The 18,430-nt window shown below is 35.5% G+C and overlaps 4 protein-coding genes and 1 long non-coding RNA gene across 5 annotated transcripts; 3 read left to right on the top strand and 2 right to left on the bottom strand.

Annotated features, from left to right (window-relative positions):
- Positions 1-843: 843 nt before the first annotated feature.
- On the bottom strand, positions 844-1,649 carry LOC118434752. The gene is made up of 3 exons (XR_004834224.1): positions 1,516-1,649; positions 1,037-1,222; positions 844-965 (listed from the first exon to the last, which is right to left on the bottom strand). It is a non-coding gene; the product is annotated as an uncharacterized LOC118434752 (long non-coding RNA).
- Positions 1,079-2,179, top strand: LOC110847012 (glucose dehydrogenase [FAD, quinone]). The gene is made up of 5 exons (XM_035848899.1): positions 1,079-1,195; positions 1,274-1,460; positions 1,547-1,678; positions 1,767-1,888; positions 1,966-2,179. Exons 1-5 carry the CDS (start codon positions 1,106-1,108, stop codon positions 2,152-2,154), a joined length of 720 nt encoding a protein of 239 aa, XP_035704792.1. The 5' UTR covers positions 1,079-1,105; the 3' UTR covers positions 2,155-2,179.
- A 154-nt stretch (positions 2,180-2,333) lies between these two features.
- LOC118434751 (glucose dehydrogenase [FAD, quinone]-like) lies at positions 2,334-3,685 on the top strand. Its single transcript, XM_035848898.1, has 3 exons — positions 2,334-2,808; positions 2,889-3,166; positions 3,272-3,685. Exons 1-3 carry the CDS (start codon positions 2,373-2,375, stop codon positions 3,371-3,373), a joined length of 816 nt encoding a protein of 271 aa, XP_035704791.1. The 5' UTR covers positions 2,334-2,372; the 3' UTR covers positions 3,374-3,685.
- A 1,354-nt stretch (positions 3,686-5,039) lies between these two features.
- LOC110846466 (glucose dehydrogenase [FAD, quinone]) lies at positions 5,040-9,041 on the top strand. Its single transcript, XM_022093233.2, has 20 exons — positions 5,040-5,411; positions 5,616-5,699; positions 5,799-5,822; positions 5,884-5,975; positions 6,057-6,100; positions 6,182-6,232; positions 6,300-6,457; positions 6,542-6,565; positions 6,625-6,678; positions 6,773-6,894; positions 6,969-7,055; positions 7,124-7,175; positions 7,310-7,344; positions 7,417-7,480; positions 7,557-7,741; positions 7,812-8,061; positions 8,144-8,297; positions 8,386-8,492; positions 8,557-8,613; positions 8,687-9,041. Exons 1-20 carry the CDS (start codon positions 5,243-5,245, stop codon positions 8,728-8,730), a joined length of 1,857 nt encoding a protein of 618 aa, XP_021948925.1. The 5' UTR covers positions 5,040-5,242; the 3' UTR covers positions 8,731-9,041.
- Positions 9,042-9,704: 663 nt separating this feature from the next.
- On the bottom strand, positions 9,705-16,932 carry LOC110846465 (glucose dehydrogenase [FAD, quinone]). Its single transcript, XM_022093232.2, has 20 exons — positions 16,495-16,932; positions 16,269-16,418; positions 13,689-13,725; positions 13,509-13,627; positions 13,373-13,416; positions 13,244-13,287; positions 13,107-13,130; positions 13,001-13,033; positions 12,903-12,930; positions 12,589-12,646; positions 12,388-12,519; positions 12,185-12,306; positions 11,911-12,090; positions 11,572-11,836; positions 10,972-11,101; positions 10,781-10,890; positions 10,504-10,667; positions 10,319-10,415; positions 10,187-10,243; positions 9,705-10,108 (listed from the first exon to the last, which is right to left on the bottom strand). Exons 1-20 carry the CDS (start codon positions 16,547-16,549, stop codon positions 10,041-10,043), a joined length of 1,917 nt encoding a protein of 638 aa, XP_021948924.1. The 5' UTR covers positions 16,550-16,932; the 3' UTR covers positions 9,705-10,040.
- Between the last annotated feature and the right edge of the window lie 1,498 nt (positions 16,933-18,430).

Genomic DNA, 18,430 nt, shown 5'->3' with positions numbered 1-18,430 from the left:
GCAATTGGCAACTCTGGACCTTTTGTGTCCCACTAACAAATTTGGAAGTTTCATAAAGTATAAAAATCAAGTAAGAAATTACCCATTATCATTTCATACATACTTTAGCATTTTTCCTGGGACAAAATATCCAAATATTTATGTGAACATTGTTACACGCATCGTTATATGTATGGTGATGGATCTCGAACGACATACATACATAAAACTTATTTTTAAAACAAATTAAAATATATTGGTTCAAGTTCACAGATAGAAACGTGTTATACTTTATTGACATATGTATGTATGCATAATATGTAAATAGTTCAAAGGGCCTCATCGTACTAAAAAGAAACTTGTTGGTCAGGAAGCGATTTAATCCAACACCGTATCATCAAATGATTGGTGATGATGGAGTAATAAATCAAATTATTTTGCATGCTGATTATTCAAGCGCATCTATGTATGACTTTTCAACTCCTAATCATTTTTACTTCACTTGATGTGTTTAATATCACATATAGATGCGAAACCAAATAATTAAATTATTACCACTGACCCAAAAGATCAGTGCGCTTCCCGTTGACTATGACAGAGCGTATCTTTCGTAATGCAACATGAAGTAATTTAGTTTTTATTTCAGGACATTACAATGGCACCCATGCTCCCAATGGAAATGATTCGTAAAAGTTTCCAGAGTTGGTACTATTGGTTTCCAATGTTGATGTATGGGTTTTTGGGAGCACTTTCAACGTACAACACAGCATGGTATGAGATGGATAAGATGGCCGATAAATTCAAAGCCACTTATTTAGATGCTCGAGACAGATTCGACTTTATTATTGGTAAACGTTTGAAATCACAAAAAATACGTAACACAATTGTATTTATAATTTATGTTTGGCACGTTCCCTTAAGTTGGGGGCGGCTCAGCCGGTTCTGTTGTTGCGAATCGTTTATCGAAGCACTTTGACGTACTTCTCCTGGAAGGTAAACAGGAATTGCTAAGAAGTTGATATGTTACGATTCAGAAATCAAAATTGAGAATCCATACAAGTATAAGCACATATTTTCAAAATTTGTAGCTGGAGGTGAACCCAATCCTTGGTTTTCAGTACCGGCAATGTCCTTCATGTTATTAAATCACCCTGGGCTTGACTGGATGTATAAAACTGTTCCGCAGAAATGGAGTGGTGGTGCCTTGATTGATCGAGTGAGTTCATTCTCCGATAAAGTCATCCTAAATTTTTGAATTTAAATGAGGGCGGACATTACATATTTTTTAAATCAGGTAAGTGGCTGGTCAGCAGGAAAAGCTTTAGGTGGAACCAGCAATACCAATTTTCTGATCCACCTTCGGGGTCATCCAAAGGACTTTGATTTTATTGCAAACCTCACTGGAGATCAAGAGTGGAGTTACGATGGAGTTTTACCACATTTTAAAAGTGTGGAGGATTATAATGGAGAGTGGAAAACTGGTACACATACAATACTGGAATTTCATATTTTTTGTTAAAGGAAATATGTACGTACATTTCTTAAATAAGAGACATTTCTTTTGTAGATGAGTTTCATGGAACCGGTGGAGAAATTCCGCTCCAAGTACCGCCGTTTGTTGGGATGGCCGAATACTTTATCAAAGCTGGCGAAGAACTGGGTTATTCCAATGTCGATCTCAACGCCAGATTCAGTGAAGGTTATTTGTTGCACTATTTAGCACAATTTCCTACAGCTTATGTACTTTTAGTAATTATGTAGAAATAATTTATTTGTTGAATTTATAGGATTTTCATACGTTTATTATCCCACAAAAGACGGCAGACGCTACAGCACTTACAAGTCGTTTCTGGAGCCTATACGAAATCGTAATTCCCTGACAATCTACAAATTCTCTCTCGTTTCTAAAGTAAGGAATCTGTTTGATAGTTATTGTAGTTGATTTACTGCTTCTGATCTAACTGTTTCTCTAAATTTCTCCTGAAGGTTTTGTTAAATAAAAAAAATCAGGCTGTGGGGGTGGAGTATGTTCGACATGGAGTGACAAAAACTGCTCGAGCCACGAAGGAAGTCATTTTGTGCGCAGGATCAATTGGCACACCCAAAATACTGCTCAGATCTGGTATAGGTCCAAAAAGTGAACTCGAGGACCTTCATGTATTAAATTGCCAATAGCATAATTATAGTTTATTTAATCCTGATTTCCATTTCGCCAAAGCGTTTCCTCTCTTACAGATTAAAGTCAGGTCAGATTTGCCAGTTGGGAAGAATGTGCAAGGCAGGTTCCATTTTATCAAGATTAATTTATTTTATTGGGATTTATAAATATATTTAGAATGAAATTAATCTATTTCTAAATACCTCCCAAAGATCATATTTCTGTATATCTTGGGATGTTCCTCATCAACTCTACCGTGTCAATGGTTTTTGATCGCGATGTGACTGCGAAATCGTTTATGGATTTTGTCCATAAAGGGACAGGCGAGTTGACCTCGTCAGGATGCTCAGCCTCCGCATTTGTGTCCACCTCTTATGCCAAATCGTCGGGTGAAGCTGACTGGCCGGATGTACAATTTATTTTTCTGGGGAACGGTGTTTATGCCAAAATGCACACGGACATGTCGCATGGATTTCACGTGGATCCCACAATTATGAAGAAATATTTGTCTAGTGATCTAGTCGGAAAAGATGCATTCCAAATTATCGTGTCCTTAGCCAGACCTCGAGCTAGAGGGGTAATGCGATTGAGTGGAAAATCGCTCACAGATGATCTAATTATTGATCCCAGGTATTTGGATAACGAGTATGACAACTCTGTGCTGTTGGAGGGTAAACTCACATCAAATCAACAAAATAAAATGTTGCGCTACCGGTATCACTCGGTTAAATAACCATTTTGCTGACAATAGGCGTGAAAATGGCTGTTCATCTTGTTGAAAACACAACTGTGTTTAGAAAAATTGACGCAAAATTTACCAGCAACGTGTTCCCTGGTTGTGAAGATGTGCCATTCAAATCAGACGAGTATTGGAGGTGTTTCATTAGGCAGTACAGCATAACTTTGCACCACATCGTTGGTCCTTGTTCTATGGGTCGAAATGATTCTAAAGACGCCGTGGTGGATACCAGGCTTCGTGTTTTAGGTGTCACAGGACTTCGAGTGATTGATGCATCAATTTTTCCAAAGGTATTGTCCAAAAAAACTTTAAATTTTCCGATTGAAAAGTACTATAAGCTGGTCATTATTTTATTTATTTATTTATGTTCATATTTTGCACTCTCACAAAAAAAGGTTCCAATCAGCAATACAAATTCAGCGACGGTGATGGTCGGAGAAAAAGGGTCTCATTTTATCTTGCAAGTTTGGGGAGTGAACTCGACTCGGACACAATAATGAAATTTAAAATATTTAATAACCTACAAAACCTAATGTTCCTAAATCGTGGCTACTTAACGGTATTATGATTGTTTATGTGTGTATTTATCGTGTGTCCTATGTGCAAGGGAAAGAAAAAAGACTGAGATTTTGATAACACGTACGATAAGCTACACTGCAAAAGAAGAGTGTCAAGGATCCTTTTGACATTATTGCGATATTAAAATTTAATAAAAAAGATAACATGCGAGTCTAATTTTAAAATGTTAACTATTATTTCATCAGCTTTAAAATTAATTACTGAATTTCGTTACAGCCAAGTCGAATTAAAAGTACGTAAGTTAATCTCACTAAAACACTGAATGCGTGTCTACGAAGCTGACCAACACATTAATCTCTATGAAAATTATTGAATGCTGAACGTCGAGATTACCATTTTTACGCCAAGATGCACAGCGTTAGAGATCATGTTTTGTGTGATATTTGTGTTAAATCACTCACATTACATACACTACATATATGTAACACATGCATCACGTTATGCACATGCACACATGTATACGAGCAAGTCAAGTCGTAGCCTAGGTAAGGACATATGTATACATTTATTTACTAATCAAACCTTTTTCGAATCCACTCTCTGGGTGCATCAAATCATCAACCGCATTATCTGGTATACGTATTGTATGTACTTATCCTTAATTTACATGAAAAGACGTTGGCTATACAAGTCAAGTGGTTGTGACGAAGGTCCGCGTATACGTTGGCTAAGAGATGCAACAGGATAATCAGCTAATGATTTTTTTTGTTGGAATTGCGTGAGATAATGAGTCAAAAAAATAAAATATTAAAGTAGCATATTGCACAATGCAAATTTATTTAAAGTTATTTTAACAGATTGCTCAATTTAATTCAAGAATGTAACGTCCCTAATAAAGATTTTCAGATTAGTGTGGCCATCTTTTTTATAAGTGTGAAATAATTTTTATATAATTTCTTTTAGAATTTTGTAGGGAATTGGTTCATACATATGTGCGTACGCATGGTTCAGTAATTGACCACGAACGAAGCACGCTGTTTTTCTAATGCCTCGTTGGGCTCTAGAATATTAAATATCTAACTTTGCCCATTTTTATCAGTCTAATTCTCGCTTGTCAAATATGTAATAATAATAGCACCCTAAAAATTCTTCATGTTTGTGGTCCCCTGAATTGGTCTACTAAGGCTGACGAATGTAGATATCTGTCAATCTGTGCAGATAATCAAGTAAACTTTGTGCACGCGTAACATGGAATAAATGAAGGGAGTGAAACAGGAAGCTGAATCAGGTCTCACTCCTCAGACAGAGAGATACACATGCATAATCATATCTGCGAGATATAGGACGCGTAGGGTGGAGAGCACTTGGCCACCATTATTCGCACAAGATTTGTTTTCATTACATTTGCCATCTTTGCTGTGCTGGGAAGTGCATAAAATTTGCACATGAACGTAGATATGAATTGGCTTGGATAGATTTCACTCAAGTATGTAATGCACCATACGAGAAGAGAATGCATTTTTACTTTCATTCGAGCATTGCGACTGTTTTTTAAAGTTACTACATGTGCTGTAATAAATACATTAGTACGTTGTTTAGTTAATTACATGATATACGAAAGATTTTGGCTTCTTCTCATATGTATCCCGGCCCCAGTAAATATTTTCAAGTCAGTCGCAGGTTGATGGTACAACCATTCAAACAATATGGAAATTTGTAGTCTCTAAAGTTTATGTTTCTGAATTAAACACGTAAATTATTCCTTGTGACCAACGCAATGATCAAGTAACGTGTGTGTTAACTATATTTAAATCGTATTGTGAACACTTACAACTTCAAGAGTCAAAATGGAAAATTTTCCGCAAGTTGCGGCGTTACAAAACATGTTCAATCTAATCCTTTATGGGACGATAGGATTTCTGGGACCTTCGATTATGATGTTTCATAATTTGGACGCCTTGCAAGATCAGTTCACGGCTACCGTTGATTCAGTAGACACGTATGATTTCATTGTTGGTAAGTACAAATTCGCACCATGAAAATGGTCAAGTATCTCGAAGGTAAATGCATATGTAGCTCAGAAATACGAAATAGAGACGGCATTATATGTAGTCTTAAAATAGTATTCTTTTGATTTCAAAAATCATGAAATCATGCCAAGTAAAATTGTGTTTATTATGAAGTTTTAATCGCAGCCAATTTGTTTGAATAATTTTACAGTGGGGGCAGGTTCAGCCGGCGCTGTGGTGGCGCATCGCTTGTCAGAAGATTTCAATGTTCTTCTCTTGGAAGCTGGAGGCGTACGTAAGTGCCATGAAAATGAGTATTTCTACAAATATGTGCATTCATATGTTGCTGCATTTCCACGTGTTGGATTTATCTGACAAAATTAATGAATTATAGCGTTCCCACTAACCGAAATACCAGGTATTAATTTTAAGCCTGGACCTTGATTCTTTCATATCTTGAATATTTACGTATGAAATAGCAATGGCATTCCTACTCCTAAATCGCGAAGGTATGGATTGGAATTATAAAACTGTGCCACAGAAGAAAGCATGCTTCGCAATGCCTCAGCAAGTAAATTAATAGTTCATCAAACCAGATTAATATTTTGCGTAAACTGTGTAACATTTTCAAATATTCGAATATTGTTGTTAGCAATGTGTTTGGCCTCGTGGAAAAGCTTTGGGAGGAAGCAGCAAGTAATACAAAATTAGAATAATCATTCGTAAATTATTAATATTGCCATTGCAAAACACAACGTTACTTGCTTTAAATTTCAGTCTGAATTTCATGGCCTATGCGAGAGGATCAGTATACGACTACGATAACTGGTGAGCTACAAGTGTGCTTTATTATTGAATTGAATTGTAACTTTGAACAACGCGTGTGATGAAACAGGGCGAATTACACGGGAGAACCAAAGTGGAGATACAACAGTGTCATCAAATATTTTAAAAAGTCGGAAAACTATTTATTTCCTGGAAAGTGGGACGACTTTACTTCAAAGTATCATGGAAAAGATGGCCCACTGGACATCTCCATACCATCATATACTGGTAGCACATAATTTCATTGCTCCAAGTATTTACATAATTTCAGCATGTTAAAAATACACGTAAATGTATATTTGTACTTCCCAGGCATGGCAGAACCCTTCGTAAAAGGTATGCGCCACATGTAAAAGCCTAACACGTGTCATCAAATTAAAAAATTTTCTTTTAAGCTGGAAAAGAGCTAGGTTATCCCACGATTGACTACAATGCGCCATTCCACACAGGTACAAAAGTCGTGCATAAAGTCGGAATTACAAATTAAAAGTCTCATTCACAATAAGCACTAAATATTTGATTACTTTATAAATGAGAAATTAGGCTTCGGCACATTTGCATACACACAAAAACGTGGTAGGAGAATGGGGACGTATCAAGCTTTCCTAAATCCTATTAGAGACAGACGAAGTTTGACTGTCCGGAAATTTTCTACCGTTAATAAGGTTTTGTCATATATGTTTATAATATTTTTGAATATGGCAATCATCTGGATGACTTAATTATAATTTGCATGCAGCTCATGATTAAAGACGACACGGATGAAGTCTATGGAGTCGAATATAGTCGTCACGGACAAAAGAGATACGCTAGAGCTACCAAAGAGGTAACTAATTTCTATTAATAGAATTATTTGGAGTTCCTGGGAGTAAAAGTTGGCGTCTGTTTATCAAGGTAATCTTATCCGCTGGTAGTTTAAATACACCCAAGATACTCATGCTCTCAGGTAATAAGTGTTTTTGAATCTTTGGCTTGTATAATTTATTTTTTAGTCGCTCGATATCAAGCGCTTAGATATTTTTCAGTGCTACATACTATCATGTACCACATACTAGCTTAACTTGTGTTTTAAATCTTTAGGCATTGGTCCGAAGGATCACCTAAAATCTTTAGGGGTATGAAACACACATATGAAACATCCGCTCATTCAAAGTGTTGAATTACATGAGTGTATATATTTTCGTTAGATCAAAGTACGGAAAGATTTGCCAGTTGGGAAAAACTTACAAGATCACGTGTCCACATTTCTTGGTAAGTAATGTAAATTTCCAATCGCGTGAAGCATACATCATAAAAGAGTTTTTGTGTCCAATGTGCATTTCGCTAGGTCCGTTTTTGATTGACAAGCCAATTTCATTCAATATGGACCGTGACGTCAACACCAACACAATTGCTGATTTTGTCCTTGAAGGAAAGGGGCCTCTGACTACAACAGGGGTTCAAGCAACGGCATTTATTCCATCATCAAGAGTAAAACGTTTAGGCGAAGAAAAGTGGCCGGATATCCAGTGGGTAATGCTAAAAAATGAAAATAGTCCATACTATTTTCTATGTGTACACTATTAAATGGTGATACTTTAAGGTAATGCTGGGTACCTCCGTGTACAACAATTACGGGAAAGACAGCGAACACTCCTTTAATGTCAAACCGGGACTGTTGCAAAAATTTTACGAGTTCGGCAAAGGAACAGATTCTTTCCAGATTATCAACATTTTGAATCGGCCTCTCACGAGGGGAGAAGTTCGCTTAAATAGTTCTAATCCAGCAGATCCTCCACTGCTTGATCCGAAATATTTGGACAACTACGAGGATGTCAAGGTCATGGTCGAGAGTAAGATTATTTTCTTCATATTAGTCTTTCTCATATAATACATATCTGAAAAGTCTTTTATTCGCCAATTAAAATTCTTCAGGTCAAAAATTGAGCGTCCAGCTAGTGGAGAACACCACCACATTCCAGTCAATGGGGGCACGACTTATGCCACATTCCTTGCCAGGATGTGAAAGTTTCAAATTCAAAAGCGATGCCTACTACGAGTGCTTTGTGCGCTCCATGTCACTTACCATGTACCCACAGCCTTCTCATTTATGAGGATTACATAATTTACAAAATAAGGGGACAAACCTAATTTAAATTTTCTAAATGTGTCATAAGGTATCATCCAGTGGGAACCTGTCACATGGGGAGAAACGATTCGAGTGTTGCAGTCGTCGACCCCCGCTTGAAAGTTATTGGGGTTAAAGGCGTCAGAGTGATTGATGGTAAATTGTCAGTTATATATCAAAGTGTGAAACTTGTCCTAATTTGAATTCTAAATATTCTTAGCAAGTATCATGCCTTTCATCGTGGCTTCAAACACGAATGCAGCATCAATCATGATTGGTATTTACATATTTGAGATATATTTTATACGATATTATTATATGAATTAATTAAAAAATATAAATCTTTTTAGGTGAGATAGGATCAGATTTCATCAAATGGGACTATTTAACCTGAACCTTCTTATATATTTACCATCGAATTTTATACAAATATGAAAGTATTATTGTGTTATGAAATGATATATGTAAAGAGTTTTACATGAGTGCCATTGGTTTAAAATTGTGATATCAAGATATTTTATGCCTTATTTTTTATAATATTTTTGTATAATTTTGTCAAGCAAACCATTATATGATTATGCAACTTGTACCCCACATCTTTAATTAAATGCAATGATTAAATTAAATGATTTATCGATCATGGAATGAAGGCCAGTTGATAAGCCCATGACTGGTAATAAATTCTTAGAACAATGAGGGAACTCACGTCAACGTTTGTAACCTTCGTAACTGCGTAAGGTTTGTAAGCTTACAAACTTTTACGAACTTTTACACACATTTCTAAGGAAAATTGACTTACGAACTTTTACGAATCTTACGCACTTCAAACGCATGTTTTTGGTTCGTAAATAATTCGAGTTTGATATTTACATTTCCTATTGAAATTGTCTTAGAGACGAATTGTCAATTGTAAATTTTTTGTGATCTCGTCCCATCAACATGCAAATTAATTTAATTATTTTACAAAAGATTGCTGCCAGCCGAAAATATTTGTCGCTATCCGACCAGCCCCCAAATGTCAAATCTGGGCTAAATTGACACACTTCATCCAGAGGGGTATCAATCGATCGGTCTTGATCATACGATCATTTTGGTATATTATAGAATTTTGTGACATAAGAAATAGCTATGTAATTCCTGAAAACCTGATATTTTAGGCAAAAAAATTCAAAAATAATTACATTTCATTTGGTGTACGCTAGAATAAAGTTGGCTAGCAACATTTTGATGATGTTTTATATACGATATTTTGATTTTACTAAAAAATGTTTACGAAAATGTTTACAAAGTCAACTCACGTCAAGAGTGTGTAAGCTTACAAACCTAACGCAGTTACGTAGGTTACGAACTTGACGTGAAATCCCTCAATATTTTTGCACGTTAATATTTTTATTTTCCATCGATTTTCATCTTATACTCCGCATGGTCATACATTTATTAGTCCAGTTTAACTATGTATGCCTATATCACATTAATGTTCGGAAGAAACGAAGCACAAAAATTATGTTGCATTGCATTAGTTATCACTAAAAACTCATTGGCGTGTTGCATATAAAAAATACAAACTAATTTGTTTCAGCTAGTATATAAATTAATCGCGTTATTAAAGTAATAGAAATACTGAGCAATATCGGGAACAGTAGTGTCTAAATTGTCAACATTTACAAGTTCAATATAAAAAAAACAGTTAATTCATTCGTTTTCTTAACGAATAATCTCATTTGACTTTGTTGTCGCCCAGGCCTCTTTAATGAAATTGGATCCCATCTCGCCTATAAATACGTATACAAATGTAATTTTTCATACATCATACTAAATATATTATCCTATGTATAAATATGCATACGTACCAATCATTATGGTCGGGGCGTTGGTGTTACCATTGCTGATAATTGGCATCACACTAGCTATAATTTGAAGAGTACAAAATTAGCAAGTCTCAAAGCCGTGTAAATTTTGAAAACTTATTCTATATTTTTTACCATCGATTACGCGTAAGTTTTTAGTGCCGAAAACTTTAAGCTCAGAGTCAACGACAGCATTTTTGTCGTCTTTCTTTCCCATTGCGCAAGTCCCAACCTGTAATTATTGGGATTGTATTTATTTTTTATCTAAACTAATAACGTAACGATCAGCCACATTGTGCCAAATGGATATGAGTTAGTACGTGATGGTACACAGTCAAGGAACAATGACGATGGAAACATTCCCAATAAATATCACTGCCAAACGCGTGTTGTTCACAGCCGGGGAAATGCGTTGGGGGTAATTTAATGTCCATGTCTTTGAAAGTTTTGGAATTCATCACCAAATCCGTAGTTCGTTTGGCACCTGTGTACGCAAAGGTCACCATTAGATATTCATAATCATTTAAATAGCGCATGCATTCTATTTTCCATGCAAAATAAATTTATTATGTATGTACATATGTATTATGTATTAACCTTCAATCAACACTTTGACATCATCTGGGTGCTTAAGGTAGCCAGCATGGATCAATGGATAAGCACTTGGATCAGGGCCGCCCAAAACAATTTTTCCTCTCGACTTTGGTCTGCTCGACATAAATAAATACTCTTTATAAAAATTTCTCGGACATAAATCCGCACATAAATTTTCCAACAAGCAGACGTACCTGCTAAGCATGTTAATGACAAAGAAGGCATCTTTTCCTTTGTGATCTCCCATCCACTTTCTCATCGTTTCTTTGGGAAAGTTGAACGAATGGGCAAAGTCATCGTCCATTCTTGCATAAATCCCTGTTCCTATTTTTTGGTTCAAAACATCAGTCAGTATTTTCAAGAATTATTAATTAATTAATTAATTATTGATAAAAATACTCAATCAGACGGTAAGCAATTGAATAGAAACCTAATAGTGGTGAGGCAAAATGAGACGGATTTAGCTGGACAAGTACCCCTAACTTATTCAACAAGCACATAAACTGTTTCGTATTCCGTCAAGTCTCATCGTGTATGTATTTAGCTCCACACTCGAGCAACTACACAACGACCACACAAGCTGACCGGACAATATTTTCTATTTTACTCTTGACCGTCTTGCTTGTAACTTTGAACCATTTCGAACTTTATATATATTTTTTGTCAAATGAATTTAGATGATTATTAGAAGATGCTAATTATTAAAAGATGGAATCTTAATAATAGACTAATAATAGAAAGAATAAGGAAATAGTAGTAAGGAGACATGGGGGGGAAGGGGGGGGGGTACCGACCTAAAAGGATCCATTGTATGTCCGGCCAATGTGACTCATTTTTCGTGGCTTTGGCATAGGAGGAGACTAGGAAAGCTGACGCCTGCGTTCCAGTCGAAGACAAGGCTCCTGTTCCAGACTGGACAAACTCCATCACAGACTGAGCGTTGATATCTCGATCAAATAACATGGTTCTTGGGCTATCCAGGATAAAGGGGCCGACGAAACCACTAATATGATCTTGCAAATTTTCTCCAACTCCAGGACTGTCAACTAATACTTTTATCTACGTTGCACACATACACAAATGTTAAATTTAACCCCTTGTTGTTTTATATGTAAATACATGACTTCTTTTACCTGATTCTCTTCCAACTGTTTTCGTGGCCCAATTCCAGAATGCATCAAAAGGTGCGGAGACATAACAGTGCCAGCAGAAACGATAACTTCCTTCTTAGCAAAGGCACGCTTTCTAACCCCATGACGAACATATTCGACCCCATAAGCTTCCAAGTCGGGTGATTTCCCACGGAATAAAACCTGACAAGAATTCACGAATATCATCAGTTTGGTCATCATTCTTTATACTTTAGACACAGATACTTTAGGTACCCTATTTAAAAAAATAGTATACCTTTTGTACATCCGAGTATTTGTAAATAAACAAATTCTTTCGACTTCTCGCTGGTTCGAGGAAAGCTCTATACGTTCCGTAACGACGTCCATGTTTTTGAGTATAGTAAATTGGAGAAAACCCTACAAAATCATAGTTGGCGTTGCATTTCTCTACCACGGTAAGCTGATTGTGTGGATACAAAATTTTTATAATATGCAAACCCTCGGTATATCTGGCATTGAGATCTGTTGCGTTGTATCCGTGTTCTTTGGCGGCCTTAATCCAATACTCAGCAAGTCCTTGATAGGGAGCTTTGGTGACGGACAAGAGACCACCGTGACCGTGATATTTAGCTAATGTTCATAAACGATTCAATCAAAATACTTTCAAAAATTATACTTTTAAATCGTTGAGATTCTTACGATCGTCCCATTGACCCACGTAGTCTTCAGACTTCTTAAAAAATTCCAACACGCTTTCCTAAATATAAATTAAACGTAATAAAAATAATAGCCTGGAATAAATACAATTCTAATCCTGGTAAAAGTATATCAGTTACTAAAAATATGCAGCACAAATCTGACATATGAAGTGCATGGACATTTTATCAGTAGATATACGATGATCAGGAAACAAGATTCGATTTGAAAAAGAGTACAAAAAATACAACTACTGATATTTCTTGATACCACTACAGTAATGCTAGTTATATTATCTTATCAAAGTATTATCTTACATATCCCCATCTTGGATCCCCAGTGATTCTAGAACAACAATATTAAACATATAGCATATTTATTATGTTACATACTTTGTGTTATTTGTCATCCATACCTTGCCCATTGTTTAAAATCTTCTGGATGGCCCCTTAAATCAAATAAAATACCTTTTATGTCAGTCACTTTGGAATATAATGCCGCAGCACAAATTATGTATTTACCTCATATAAATTAAGAAGTTAAGGCTGAAATTACATAAAATGGACAAAACAAAATTATTTACTGATTTTGCCTCGTGTGTGTCTACCATTAATTTTAACTTGAATTATGAATTATCTTGAATTATGTAATAAATTACTTGCTACTTCCACCCAGTGCCTTTCCACGTGGCCAGAAACAACCCTAAATCATAATGTCATGAAATTCTTTATTAGTACTTGTGTAATGTAATCTAAGTAACTATTTTTGACAATAATTGAAAGTTTACCCCATTATTCATTCCAAGACATGCTTCTGGTTGCGGTTGAGTGACTAAGATAAGGAAAAATACATACAGATTACATGATTGTAAAATTAATATATACACATGTATTTAATTTGGTTTATGTTATAAGAGTTCTTACAAAATCTCCAATCAATGTGCGGGTAATTAAGAACGAGAAGAGCTAAGGCTGGAATATTCGTCAAGGGGTTTGGCTCACCCCCAGATTCAAGGACTAGAACTTTATAATTTTCGGATAACCTAAAATTAAAAGTATCATCATAAAACTCCTGAAGAACAAGTCGTTGCTTATGGCTCATACCTATTGGCGACCACCGCACCCGCGCTGCCAGCCCCGACTATAATAAAAAAATGAATTCATTTATTGAATTACATTTTTAATAGGTTAAGTAGTTCCCGCAGGGGGATACGAATTGTGTATGTATATTATTGTGAACCGCATTTTATTGAGAAATGCATGGCATGTTCTTGGCCATTTAATTTGCAAAAAAGTGCATTTCATATGAAGATAGTTGATTACTAAAATTTCACAAATGTCATCACCCTCTGCTTTTGTGCTCTAATAGTCTTGTTGCATGTTGGAATATTAAGGCATTATCAGCGTTATGCAACAATATCACTATTACTATTTAACTGTCCACCTTGGACTCCACTTGGCTTCGGGCACACTGCTGCAAAAGTACTGTAGCTGTACCTCACTTTTAAATTGACACCTAAACAATATTTAAGGTGTCCTTGACTTTAGACATTAGAATGTATTTTATTTTTCGTTTTTCTCATAATTCAGTTTTCACAATGAAGATTGAATTAAGTAAACCGTGCGTTGAGTAAAATGATTACACGACAATGCAAGTTTGTTATTTAATTCTAATACGTATACGCTAGACGCGATAGAAACCCTACGCAAAAAATTATCATACATAGAAACATATACTATTTTACATAAGCTCAAATATGTACATACATATGCATAACTTTCATGCCGTCGCATGAAATGTTACCCGTTGAAATAATAGCGGAATGTCGTTTGAAATGCATACCCTGTGTTTTATTTTATGGTTCTGGAGTGCGTTTTATTTTAATTGATTTATATTAACAGATTTGTATGCTAAATATAATATTGATTTGTGAAGAAATTCAAAATTTTGGTCGGGGTTTTCATGAGAAATGCGATTATGCGTAAACAAATATCCCTAATATTGTATTGCGAGTGTGAACAAATGTGAATGACAAATTCGTCGTATCAATTAGCAATGAAACCTGAATAGGATTCAGAGAAACATGTCTTTTAGCTAGCAAGTAAAGTGGTGTTTATGCTTCACGTCATCGTCACGTCCTCCTTCAAATCCGATTTTTTGATTGGCTGAACTAAATTATCACTACGACAATTAAAAATTTTAACCAATCAAAAAATCGGATTTGGAGGAGGACGTGACGGTGACGTGAAGCATAAACGCACCTTAAGACATAATTAATTCAAGATTATTGCGAGCTCTTACTAAGTACTTGGTTATTACTTATATCAATCAGGTTGGTCGTGTTTGGGTTAAATCAGCCGAGTTACGTTACATAACTTCATAGTTGTATATGCATCTATAAACTATGTATGTACAATTAACCACCTCGGCAATGAAACCTTTCATATGAAACTGACGTCAGTTGACTCTCGTGAACAATCAACTTGGTTCAATTGCCTAATCAATCATGTCCTTATTGATTGAGGGGCTGCATCGCTGGGCTTATTATGCTGTACTAGGAAGTTACCTATTCATAGGTCTGTCCGTCTACAGGCAAAATGTCTGGTCAGAATAACGCATGTCACTATATTTGAACATGATATTTGGTTTATTAAATGAACGAGACCAGACATGTAGTTAATTTTAAATAATGGAACAAAAAAATCAATTAATATGTACCTCAATGAAGTATTAACAACTGCATTGTTTGGTTATTGAGTAAAAAAACGTTTTTTGTTGAGGGAATCTTTTAGATTTCCTCAAGTTGTAATGAAGTTAATATCAGTTTTCCAGATGATATTTTTTACTGAAAACACCAAACTAGGAATGGGTAATCCGATCCGAGTTTAAATGGTCGGATCGGATCGGATCGGATTGTTCAATGCTTTAGTAAATACTCGGATCAATCCGTCGGATCGGATTACCCATTCCTACACCAAACCCAATGCTTATTGAGCACCTTAACAATGCGCTCATTCTCAGGAAGTTTTGTGAATGACAGTTTTGCATATTAAATTCGTTGAGCAACAATAAGTGCTGTAACTAATTCAATAGACTAGGTTTTGCATGCATCATGCTGCTTACGTGCGTTTAAATGCGAGTTTAAATTCAGCACAGGACAAATCTTGGAGCAGTAAGTTAATTAGTTCAAGTAAGAAATATGTGAGCAATTTGAATGTGTGTGTTAACTTGATTGTTTCAAATTAGTAGAAAATATCTTGTATGCCTTTAATAGACAATGTCCATGTTCCCACATAATTATCCCACTATTATTTAATTCATGGATGACGAATAAATGACACGAAAGAATTCTGCAAAAACTAGGAACACGTTTCTACTCTTATTATTACGAAATCTGTAATAATGCAACATGCGTTTGTCTAGCACAAATCTCAACCGGTTATGTTTTTTGACACAATACACACAATTGCAGCATAAGATTTTGCATTTTTGCATCATCTCATTTCTTGGGATGATCGTGAGGAGGATACTAATTTTTTAGGATTTTTTATATTTTTATGTGCATGCATTTGCACTGATTTCAGCCATACAAATAAAATAAAAATTCTATTGGTGACACATTCAATGAACTTGCCGATTCAAAAATAAATTCAAATTATAAGATGCAAACTTCCAAATCTTACCAACGATAAAATCAAAAGTGTCCTCCGTGTCATAAAATTCTGCTTGAAATCTATCCCGCATGGAGTCCAGACCATGATAAGTCATTATGACGCTAGAGATGGTCCCCAGAATTCCAAATACGAGTACGGAATACCAATTATTGAGGGGGTCTGGAATTTATATAATAAAATTTCATCTATAGAAATTTCAAAATTTGCGAAAGAACAAAGTAAAATGGCAACATACGGATTGCCCTTTGGAATGCATTTAGCATAATATCTGGTTGGAGTTGTGGAGCCATTGTTGTCGCAGTTTGTCTCAATTCAATGTAGTTTATGTATTACTGACTGCTAAGCCAAAATCCGATCGAGTGCATTTATTATTCACCTCTCACTCAAAGGTGAATTTATTAGAATATCAATATGCCACTTTACAACTATTGCACTTATTGCATCTGAGGAGTCACTGGTCCAGTCAATTGTGTTCACAGAAGTCCATTTCCCTTAGAGGTTCAGCACTTTAGGAACGAATTGCACAAAGTATTAGTAAAACACGTTGTCACCACGTCCAATATGAGAAATTCGGCAGAAATGAAACCTGGCAATATAAGGAACAAGTTGATGAATGGTGTGTTTGTGAGCGTCCTGTTCAATAGGTGACCAAATCTTCAGTGCCTCACTTAAATATATGTTCTTCAGGGCATGTGCGAAAATACAACTGCATGTGGATACAATGAGGATCGTACCTATGTGCGGCTTAGTACATGCAAAAGTAAATACGCATAGGTTACCCAGTGATTGGACGACGACGTTCCTTTTCTTCTTATTATCATTAAGTGCAAAAACAAAAGTGAATGAGAATGGACGGGAATGCCGATGGTTAGTTAGTACACATGAATATGAGCCGTGCAACGTACGTATGCACATATACACAGCGCAAACAACAACTATGACCACTTTAAGTGCATGACTTTCATGAAGCAACATGGTATCATCATAAAACAAAACAGTGCTAAAGATGTTGAATTGATTTGAGCTGAATTATGAAATAATTTTGAGGATAAGTCAGTCAGTCAGTCCATAAGATCTGCTTCATTCATTGGATCTGTATAACATCTGCATTGTTTTGTGTACATACGTCTGGCTGTAGGCGGCTTGAAAGTGCAAGTTATAAACATGTGTAAAGGTACAATTAAGCGTGGTGTGGTCAGCAGTGGTATTGTATTCTGTGCTGCTCATGTTGCGTAATTATATTATTAAGGTTGCGCTTGATTTGAGGGCAATATGACGGCAGTGCACCTGAATTATGCTTAACTCATGCATGGATATTATAAGAGCAATCTGTTTTTTTGCTCTTTAAGCGATTCCAATGTTAGTGAACTACATCAAATGTGCGTGAATTGCACAGTTAATCTAATTCAACAATTCTCACTTACGTCTTTCGCAACTTTAATTTTTTTACAGCAAAGATCAGTAATCCAAGTTCAATTTCAATCGTGCTCACCAATCTTTTTGCATGCAATTTAAGGTCAATAGGTCTCTTGCTGTTGTGGTTTTGGTGCAGCTCTAATTGTTCACCAGTATTTTTTTTACATTTACATAGATTTCCCATACGTACACATGGGAGGTGGAGTAAATGCATAATTACTTATTAGCTGACTCAAAATATTAGTGTTAAAATGATGCAGTCGTATCAAATACATTGTTATAAAATCATTATTTCTATTTGTGCATAATTTAATGGCAGTGCTATTTTTTTAAATACTCAAAATGTAGAAACATAGAATAAATATGATGTGAAAATCACTCGTTACGATCTTCCATTCGGATCACTAAATGATACGTATTAGAATTACTTTTTCACATAATCTATAAAGACTATACTTTATTCTTACTTTACAATAATCCTGGGATTTCCTCCCTTCGTTCATACATAGCTTCTTCTTGGAAGAGGTGGGTATTCCAACTTTTAGATATTTCAGTAAAACCCAGCCAGATTGGCAAAAAAATATACGGATGAAATGAAGGCGATGGCCTTGCTTTGTATTACTTTGTATACTTAGTAAGTTAGTAAATACATATTTATACAAGTAGCACTTTGAATATGAAAGAAATGTGTATTATTACCACATACATTTATATTTAAGTTCTGGTATCCTCAACATAGCAAAAAAATTTTTTGC

This window comes from Folsomia candida, unplaced genomic scaffold (genome assembly GCF_002217175.1).
Source record: "Folsomia candida strain VU population unplaced genomic scaffold, ASM221717v1 Fcan01_Sc003, whole genome shotgun sequence".
Taxonomy (NCBI): domain Eukaryota; kingdom Metazoa; phylum Arthropoda; class Collembola; order Entomobryomorpha; family Isotomidae; genus Folsomia; species Folsomia candida.
Note: the sequence above shows the minus strand (reverse complement) of the source record. Positions and strands in the feature narration are given on the sequence as shown.

Excerpts from the sequence above, each read along its gene's own strand:
- LOC110847012 (XM_035848899.1), top strand. The coding sequence starts at position 1,106 with ATGTCCTTCATGTTATTAAATCACCCTGGGCTTGACTGGATGTATAAA. Across the intron at positions 1,196-1,273 it reads GTGGTGCCTTGATTGATCGA|GTAAGTGGCTGGTCAGCAGG; the intron begins GTGAGTTCATTC and ends TTTTTAAATCAG. Across the intron at positions 1,461-1,546 it reads TAATGGAGAGTGGAAAACTG|ATGAGTTTCATGGAACCGGT; the intron begins GTACACATACAA and ends TTTCTTTTGTAG.
- LOC118434751 (XM_035848898.1), top strand. The coding sequence starts at position 2,373 with ATGTTCCTCATCAACTCTACCGTGTCAATGGTTTTTGATCGCGATGTG. Across the intron at positions 2,809-2,888 it reads CAACTCTGTGCTGTTGGAGG|GCGTGAAAATGGCTGTTCAT; the intron begins GTAAACTCACAT and ends TGCTGACAATAG. Across the intron at positions 3,167-3,271 it reads ATGCATCAATTTTTCCAAAG|GTTCCAATCAGCAATACAAA; the intron begins GTATTGTCCAAA and ends TCACAAAAAAAG.
- LOC110846466 (XM_022093233.2), top strand. The coding sequence starts at position 5,243 with ATGGAAAATTTTCCGCAAGTTGCGGCGTTACAAAACATGTTCAATCTA. Across the intron at positions 6,895-6,968 it reads AATTTTCTACCGTTAATAAG|CTCATGATTAAAGACGACAC; the intron begins GTTTTGTCATAT and ends ATTTGCATGCAG. Across the intron at positions 8,493-8,556 it reads AGGCGTCAGAGTGATTGATG|CAAGTATCATGCCTTTCATC; the intron begins GTAAATTGTCAG and ends AAATATTCTTAG.
- LOC110846465 (XM_022093232.2), bottom strand. The coding sequence starts at position 16,549 with ATGGCTCCACAACTCCAACCAGATATTATGCTAAATGCATTCCAAAGG. Across the intron at positions 12,931-13,000 it reads GATTTTAAACAATGGGCAAG|AATCACTGGGGATCCAAGAT; the intron begins GTATGGATGACA and ends TTGTTGTTCTAG. Across the intron at positions 10,109-10,186 it reads CGCCCCGACCATAATGATTG|GCGAGATGGGATCCAATTTC; the intron begins GTACGTATGCAT and ends ACGTATTTATAG.